General features: G+C 29.3%; 1 protein-coding gene across 1 annotated transcript; it reads left to right on the plus strand.

Annotated features, from left to right (window-relative positions):
- Positions 1-6088: 6088 nt before the first annotated feature.
- LOC114370653 (nudix hydrolase 17, mitochondrial-like) lies at positions 6089-8655 on the plus strand. The gene is made up of 5 exons (XM_028328046.1): positions 6089-6285; positions 6853-6958; positions 7437-7520; positions 7640-7768; positions 8296-8655. Exons 1-5 carry the CDS (start codon positions 6212-6214, stop codon positions 8398-8400), a joined length of 498 nt encoding a protein of 165 aa, XP_028183847.1. The 5' UTR covers positions 6089-6211; the 3' UTR covers positions 8401-8655.
- The last annotated feature ends 1137 nt before the right edge of the window (positions 8656-9792 follow it).

Below are 9792 nucleotides of genomic sequence, written 5' to 3' on the forward strand. Positions count from 1 at the left end.
GTCGGTGTGCCAAATGCAAGCCCTAGAGATTAAAATCAACGAAAGAGTCATACTATTCTTTACGTATAGTACCGTGGAATTTTGGAGGGCGTGACTGCTTCACGAGTTTTCTTTTTGTATTTTTCATCGACAAAACATCGGTCAGTCTTGTACGTCTTTGTCTTTGTGATTTATGATATGTAGAAACAAAAGGAAAAGTTATTAGATAGTCGATTAATCTCTACGTTGATTAAACTTGGAAGTATTTGAGTTGGGGTAAAGAGCTTTCATCCACATGTTGTTTTGCTTTATATCTACGTTGTTTGAAAATTGTTATAATTTTTAAAAACCGTATATAGTTTTTGATTAGGAATATGGTGCGTAATTAGATGAAAGACATCACTTATATATAGTTAATTAACATTTTTTTAATTTTCAAGAAGATAATATTAGCAATAATAACATTAAGTGGATGGAATTAACTGAGTGTATTTGGTTTCGATCGGTACCTCACATTTTGAAGAAAAATAAGTTTAAAATCTATAAGTCCTAATGTATTATTTTATTTATTTATTTTAACTCACCTCTATTAAGTAAGCAAATTCCTCTCTCTATACATATATATCCACCAAAATGTCAGTTCAAGATCTAATGATTAACATTGACTATTTATTATAATCATTAGATTATAAGAAAATGAATTATGAGAAATTAAAAATAATTCTAAAAGAATTATTCATGGAACAAGTAAATTTATTTTCACCCGAGCGGACCCAAACTAAAATCATAAGGGACCAACTATAAAAAATAAAATTCATCCAGACAACTCAATAGCATCAATTTATATAAAAAAATATTTATAATTTGATGTTCTAATATGTTAATAAATAAAAACGTTAAATTATTTAACAAATTTCGTTCTTATATATATGTCACAAAAATAATCTAACAATTGAGTTTATGCTAATTTTTAACAAATTTCTTTTCAATATATACTTACAAATAGTTAATAAACATCATGTCTCACCTAAATATTATGAAGTGTAGTATTATCACTAACATAATAAATAAGTACATTTACCTCTTGTCAATATTGAAACTTGTGACTACAATAATTAAAATTTAATTTTTTTTTGCTGTCTTCGTGATTGTTGCAGTAGTTAATTATTTCATTGTTGCACTTCCTTTGATGGCGCCATTGTGTTGGTTACAGTGGTGTCGTTGATGGCGACTCTCACTGGTGACGCCAGAATGTGATGGTTGCGGGGGGAGAGATGAGGGCAAGGGACAAAGTGGAAAAAAAGAGGAAAAAATTTAAAAAATCATAACCTTTGATCTAAGAAATAATGTATCTAATGATAAAAAAGAAACTTTTCCATTATACTAAGTTATTTCAGTTGTGCACCCTAGTCATTCATAAGAATGGCTATAATATTAAAACTCAAGTCATTGCCTAGAATTACTGCTTGATCCTAAGGGAAGTAGCTTGCTAGGTTTTCAAGTAAATTTGAGCTATAAAGTTAACTTTTGAATATTATTAACAAAATTTTGGCTTAATTGGTTGAACATGATGCGTAAGTATGTCATATCGCTATCAAATGATATAAAGAATATGTTTGATAAAATTAACTGAAAAATGAGATGAAAGTTAAAAACTGAAAATTTAACTTATTAAATTATAAATACTCAATAAAAATGGTTGAAAATATGAAATAACTAAAAATTATAAAATGATAGAAATAGACATATTTATATTCTATATGTTACATATTTTCATGTTAAGTATTTTACTATTAATCTTATACTATTTGTTAAAAATAATGTAAAAAAATACACTTAAGTAGATATTATATTTTTATTATGTTAATTATTGTAATAGTTAAAATAAATAATCTAATATAAAATTATTAAAAAATTAGACAAAATATAGTGTCAAAATAAGAAATTAAGTATTATAAGTGGTACAGTAGTTAAAATAAATAATGTAACATAAAAAAATATAAAATAATAAAAAATAGGGTTTGCAAGTTTGAGGAAAAAATGCACCGAATGAACATTGATACATCAAACATATGAATGAGTTAAAAAAGAAAGCAATAAAACGTGGGTATATTTAAAAATGATAGATAATTTAATAAATATACTAAGGATAAAAAGAAAAAAAATATAAAAAGTTAGAAATTAGAGTTTAAAAAAAATCTAATTTAAGTAACATTTTAAAAAATATTAAAAGTTCCAAAAAAAATTTATTTACCAAAATAATTAAATGATTTTTCCAACTAATAAATAAAACTAAAATCTAATTGAAATGTGTTATAAAAAATAATTAAAATAGATAGAAGTTTCGTGCATATGAGTTTGGATCTTGTGATTTTACAATCTTTTTCCATTTTATTTAATTAAATTCATTTTGAGAATTATTTTGAAGCTTATACAAAAAAATTTGTTTTTAATGTCTCAGATTTTGATTTGGCTCAAAAACGAAAATCATGATATTTCTGCCTTAAGATTTTATTATACGCATTAGCCTCTAATTTGAAACCGTCACAAGGTGCCGGCCCCATTGCTATGTATACGTCGGTTCTTTCTGACTCCATTTTACACACCAAAACAAAGTCCTTTCCTCTATTTCTAAAATTCTTGCTCGGCTCCTAGATTTGACTTTTCACCTTGACCAATTCTGTAGTCTCAACAAGTCTAAGAGGTTCATGCAGTATCCTAAGGGCAAAAACATCAAAAAGGGTCATTTTTACATTTTATTTACCAAATAGGGGCTGTTTTGCAATTATTTACCTGGGGGGTCTGTTTTTTTTATTACAAAGCGCCCCCAGGAAGGCGCTTCCATGGAGCACGCGACACGTGGCACAGCGCGGCGCACGAGGCAGCAACAGGGTAGCGCTCCTGACGCGGGCGCGTCTGGTAGCGCCCTGCCGCTGGGCACGACTGGTAGTGCCCCTGACGCGGGCACGACCCAGGCGCCTATGTATTTTTTAAATATATTTTAATAAATTAAGCTGATTAACGATTAAATAATTTAAAAAAATATTTGTCATTTAATTAAGTTTTCTAATTTACGACGAAACTCAATTAAATTGTCATTTAATTAAGTTTTCTATGGTATAATATGAATTTTATAACTTTATAAAATATGAAATTTCCAGGTTATGATCTTTTGTTTCTTCAAAAAAAAAAAAGTTATGATCTTTTGGAACTTTATAGCATATAACAGATGACTCATTGAATTGATAAGTAAAACATTGATTCAATACGTTGGTTGAGTTTAAACGTCTCTTAACATTAAAAAAAAAAAAGAAATTAGATTTAGACCCACTAAAAAAATACATTTTCTCCCAGACTCAACGAAACTGGGAAGGGGGGTGTGTATTTTTTTTTTTAATTTAAATGTTTAATTTTGTTAAAATACAATTTTTGTTCCTCTATTCTCTTATATTTGTACTTTTAGTCCCATTATTTTTTAATGGAGATATTTTATTTTTTATTTTTAAAAAATCAACAATTTTAATTTTTGTGATCAATTTTAAATGTTGACATAAGTATTCTATAAACCTTAAGTGATAACTATTTATTTATTATGTACATGTCAAATATTTTTTAAATTATTTAATCGTTAATCAACTTAATTTATTAAAATATATTTAAAAAATACATAGGCGTCTGGGTCGTGCCCGCGTCAGGGGCACTACCAGTCGCGCCCACGCGTTGGGCACTACCAGCCGCGCCCAGTGGCAGGGCGCTACCAGACGCAGGGGCGCTACCCTGCTGCTGCCTCGTGCACCGCGCTGTGTCACGTGTCGCGTGCTCCATGAAAGCGCCTGTCTGGGGGGCGCTTTGTAATAAAAAAACAGACCCCCCAGGTAAATAATTGTAAAACAGCCCCTATTTGGTAAATAAAATGTAAAAGTGACCCTTTTGGGTGTTTTTGCCGTATCCTAAGAGACTGGTACGAAATATCAGATACTGCTAAAACATGTCTTAGGTAGCAATTATTCAAGTGTAACTAACTAAATCCCAATTGTAATATTTAACCAATCGAGGCTAGTTGTCTCCCAATCGAATAGTAAAAGGGTGAATATTTAAATTAAAATTGTTCGAATAAAGATATTTTTGTGTTTTTATATTTTAAATACTTAAAATTAAAACTAATAAAACAGAAAATAAAATATATATTTTTCTAGAAAGATTAACCTGCTGAAAATTTAATAACAAAAATTAAAAAAAAAGGTGAGAAATTATTTATTAACGCAATAATAATGGTAAGGAAGCACTAGCATTGAAATGATAAGATTATATTCAAAATTCCCATATTTGATGTAATGTTGTTATATTATTCATCCCAAATTCTTGAATGTATTTTACCCCTAATCCTTTATGTGATAGATTTTAAATTGTTAGCCTTGATTTTGAATCCCTTGGTAAACCAACACATGTAATTAGCATTATTGTTTGAGAATTAACTAGACTTAACCAAAATTATTATCCCTAGAAATAACCACAATTAAGTATGCAACTTAGTTCGGGTTTCAATAAGACTTACTAAAGTGCATGTCAATTCGTGGAATCATCTATGAGTTGTGAATACTCACGAAACATTAATTATAGTAGGCAAATAATGAATTCAAACAATATATTAATATAAGAAAATTATATCAAATAAGCTTCAATTCTTTCCTTTTCCCATAAAGAAACTAATCACTCATGAAATACAAGAAGAGAGAAGAGGAGAAAGTTTTTCAATAAAGGATGGTGCAGAGATTTTTTGTGCATATGCTTATGCCTTTCTATTTGTTTAATCATAGATGTGTTTAATAGAGATAAATAATCTCATTAATTTACAAAATAATATAATTATATAATAAAATTATCTCTTCAACTGATATAATATGTATTTAATTGTTGTAATTATCTTTAAAGTGTTTTTCTTTATTTATCTTTGAACTATATCTCTATAATTATCTTTGTTTTGAATTAATTTATTTATGGATAGACGGTTTGGCATGCTTTTTGCTTAAGTGAGAAATCTTCGGTCAAATTTCATCTTCTCTTTTATTTGAAAATCATAGCACATATACATAGGAACACACTTGATATTATTTTTTTAAAAAAAGGAAAGCGAAAAAATGTAAATAATAAATTGGGAAAAATGTAGTTATTCTAGAAATTAAACTTCCATTTTCATGAAATCCTACATATTCACCTTTTATCATGGAAATCCGAAGCTCGATAAATATGAAGATTTTGTATTTTTCGGAAATCAAGAATTTTTGGGAATGTTTTTCTAAAACTTGTATTAGACGTGGAAAAATATGATATTTCCAACCTCATTTTGGGAAAATCCTTTTATGAGATATCTTGAAACAAACATATTCAAAAGTTATACAATTATCTCCTCCCCTTCGACTTATATATTTTTAAGGTCGGCCTGATAGTAAGAGGTTGAAATAGATGTATAAAAACTTATATTTGATCTAAAAAGAATAAAAAAATCAACCCCAACCTAAATAAGGAATAGTCTCATATATAGCCATGCTATTAAAATTTCGAAAGAAAAAATCTCCGGAAAACAAATGTGCACCCCCCTAAAATTATAACAAGGAATTAATCTGATGTTTTAGACCGGAACCGGATTAGTATGAAATGCACAAACCAATATGATATGACGCATTCTAAAAAGTCAACTAACCCTTTTTTACTCTCTCTCGTCATAATAAACTGACTTGGTAGCTCAGAATTCAATCAAATTCTTCTTCAGCTAGCAAGTTGATTGACTCGGCAAATTAAAGCAACGAATTAACACCGAATGATAAATAGCCAATATAATTGGCGAAACCTCATCGAAGCCTCAACCTCATACAATAATATCTCTCTATTATTATTTATTTATTTTCTATATTCATGTTGTATTTTTCTTTCTCCGTTCAAACTGATCCATCGAGCAATATGCGAGAACTACGCGCTTTATAAACGATTCTAGAAAAGCAGCCTTTCCTATAATCCTATATATAAACCCTTTAATTCGTCCTATTGCTTCTCCAAGTTCCAACTTAACACATACATATATCTCATATCATATACATAGTTATAAATAACTTGTAGCTATCGTATTATTACTCTTACTATTAGTAGTATATAATTAATAGGTCCTCCTCTCTTTTGATTTTTGTTTAAGATTTCTGAAAGTGGAAATATTGAAGTTAAGTGGTTTAAGAAGGATATGCCTTGCATGGTGTCTCGAACGGGAAGAGAGATGCAGAGATACAACAGTAGTGGTGGTCGTCAAGTTGTGGGGTGAGTTCATTTGAAGCTTTTTTTTTTTTTTCATGATGATCAATAAAATCTATTAAAAAATAGAGCTTTTCTAAAAGCTTAGAGTTCTAATTTTTCGATATCTGCATGATGTAAACATCCCCATGACACTTTTGTTTCTCTTTATTCATATCTTCCTTTTATCATATCATATCACTTATGGTAACAAAAAAAATCGTATTACTTATCATCTCGCATCTACATTTTTCTATCTTTTATCTTTTTCTCTATCCAGGTATTTAATTACTACCATGGGGTATCTATATGGAGAAACTTTATTTTTTAAAGGAGAAGCTCATAACAAGCTAATTAATCCAATGCTAAAGTCTGCCAAATGTTCATTATATTTTTCTTTATTATTACACTTTAGCGTTAGCCTTTATATATTTTTTGGTGTCTGCATGCCTGTCTGGTGACAGTTGCACTCAGTTTTTTCAATGGTTACAAAATTTGGATAAATTTGCTTAATTTGTTGGTTTCTTCCTTTCTTATATCCCCAACTCAGTGCCTTCTTTATTGAGTCATTCATTCCGATGTCTAATTGTGCAGGTGCATACCTTACAGATATAAAGAAGATAGTGATGGCAATGTGAGCAATGAATTGGAGGTGCTTATGGTTAGTTCACAAAAGAGTCAAGCATTAATGTTCCCAAAGGTACATTTGTCGTTTCTTGCACATATACTAATTAAATATAGTGAATATCCAATTCCATCTCTGAAAAAAAAAATCGACGAAATTTAATAATCTCTAAAGAGAAAAATTAAAATTAAGTTTATAAATGTAGAACATTTTAGTAAATGATCAGGGTGACTAATGATTTTTTTCACTAAGTATGTACTAAAAAATAGAACAAGCAAAAATGATTGGGGTTATGTTTGGATAAAATTTGGAAACATGTGTTTAGGAATTCTACTGTTATTTTGAAAGTAAAAATACTTTCAAGATCTCTTAATTGATATCTAAACATATACTAAATGATTAAAGTGTCTTACGAAATGGGGTGATTTTTATTTATTTTTTTAGATGGATCAAATCAAATTGGTGTTTACTATAAATTAAAAAAAGTCTCTTTGGCCTCATCATGATTCATATTAGTAATATAACATGAACATCTTATATTTGTCCATTTCAGGGAGGATGGGAACTCGATGAATCTGTAGAAGAAGCAGCATGCAGGGAGTCCCTCGAAGAAGCAGGAGTTACAGGATTCGTTCAGGTACTTTTGAATACATTAATTAATGTCAATCTAGCTCTAGCTAGCTCTTTAATTCTTCTGTTATGTTCTAATAATTTTAAACAAACTAAATTGAAAATTTGTTTGGTTTCTTATGGCAGCATGAATTGGGCCAATGGAGCTTCATTAGCAAAAGACATGGAACATACTATGAAGGGCACATGTTTCCTTTGCTTGTCGAAGAACAACTTGACTCGTGGCCTGAGAAAGATCTACGGAGAAGAATATGGGTATGTCCAAGAGTCTTATTACTAATACGTTTGATTGAATTAGTCCATTTCAACTTGACTAGCTAGTGAAACATTTTTTTTAATATACTCATGATTGTTTCATCACTTTCTAAAATGTGTATTAACTTAATGAAATAATAAAAAAGAATATGTTAGTGCATGTATATGAAAAAACATCTGTTATTATCAGCATTTGTTCTTTTAAAAACGTAAGCATGATCATGATAGGAACGATCGAACATCTAGTACAAAACTTATGACTTAAACTGTACGTAGTTGAGAGGTTGCGGTTGTACTACGTAAGAGTTGCACCAAATTACAAAAATTGTGAACAATTCATGTGATTGGTTCAAATATAATTAAGAATGCGATGACCTCAAACAACATTATTGATTGTAATTGCAGTTCAAGACTGCACCTTGTTTTGGATGTGGAAAAACTAAACGAGTGATACTAATGAATATAATTAAATTACAATTACGAATTTTAGTATTTTACTAATTCTCTTCTGTGATCACTTTATGCAGATGAGTGTTAATGAAGCCCGAGAAGTTTGTCAGCATTGGTGGATGAAGGAAGCATTAGACATCCTCGTTGAACGGCTCACTTTACAGCAAAATAGGAACATATAACACTAATTAATATTTGTTGCAACATTTAATTTATAGATAAAAATTTGTCAGCGTTTCTAATATATAATTCAAATACGCAAAATAATTAAGCAATATATAGGCCATTTTCTCAGCTGATAAATGAGAGATTAATATCTCTAAATATAATTAATAAATTGTTAAAGCAAGTTTTTTTTTCTAGTGAATTTTTCCACACACAAATATATGTATATATCCTGGGATCAAACCCATGACAAATTTAAACTCAGACAGCCATTCTTTGTATTTGTGTTTTGGAAACTGAAATGACGTCCTTCTTATTTATAAATACATTTTAAGTCCTTCGTTATGTTTTACTAACATATATAGCTGATTATTATATTTATAGACCATGAAGTTTTTCAACGCTAAGCTAACTGACCTTTGGCGCTTACCGACTCATGCAATGATTGATGAAGCACGAAATTGTCAAATTATTCAAACCCTCGCTACTTATGTCAACGGTTATGCCATTATATTATAAGATATAGCACACCAACTATATTTTTAATATATTGATATTTTGCTCCATATAAGATTGTTTTTTTTTCAAGGACTAAAAATCATTTATTCAAATTTAAAAAATTAAAAATATATTTAAATCTTTTTAAAATAAAATGCATGGAAACATAAGATTTGGTGGTAGTGGAGGATTCAATTTACCTTGCATGGATAAAATATTTGACGTCTTGATTGCTCACAAAGCCATGATAGTTAGGATTTCTACCATATCACTGTTTCACTGGTAAATTCTTAAGAGAATGTCGATCAATATTCTAACATCTAGAATAAACACATTGTTTCCTGTAAGCCAATTGTTAGCTTGATGTCAGTTTAATTTCCTTCAATTGGTGACACTAATAACATCAAGAATAGCAATTGGAAGAGAATGGCATATATATCTATGATATTATAACATTGGTGTTAGTACAAACTAGTGACTATGTTAGTGGAGATTTCAGTAGAGTTGAAGTATGAACAACTTTACATTTTAACTATGCTTTCCTTTTATGTTTCCTAGAAGATAACCAGTAAGTGTTTTAAAGCCAATCATGCATGTAGAATTTAGTGCCACAAACAATCTAGATTGAACTTTATGTTCATCTAAAGTAAAATTAATATAATCACATTCGTTGCCTTTTCTATTCTTATTGTTATCACACTGATGTTTTAGTAATTTAAACTAATTAAATATCAATCGATAAATATTTACTGTCAGTTTCACAAGTCAAATGATGCCAATTTGACGCAATGAAGGTTTGTTTAAACATAGCCATTCAGATTACAGATCATTTCCCTTTCATCATCAAACCTTGTACAGTTACAATCCAATCATTTAATTCATATTCTGAACATACAAAAAAGAGTAAAGTA

The sequence above is a fragment of the Glycine soja genome, chromosome 2 (assembly GCF_004193775.1).
Source record: "Glycine soja cultivar W05 chromosome 2, ASM419377v2, whole genome shotgun sequence".
Classification (NCBI taxonomy): Eukaryota; Viridiplantae; Streptophyta; class Magnoliopsida; order Fabales; family Fabaceae; genus Glycine; species Glycine soja.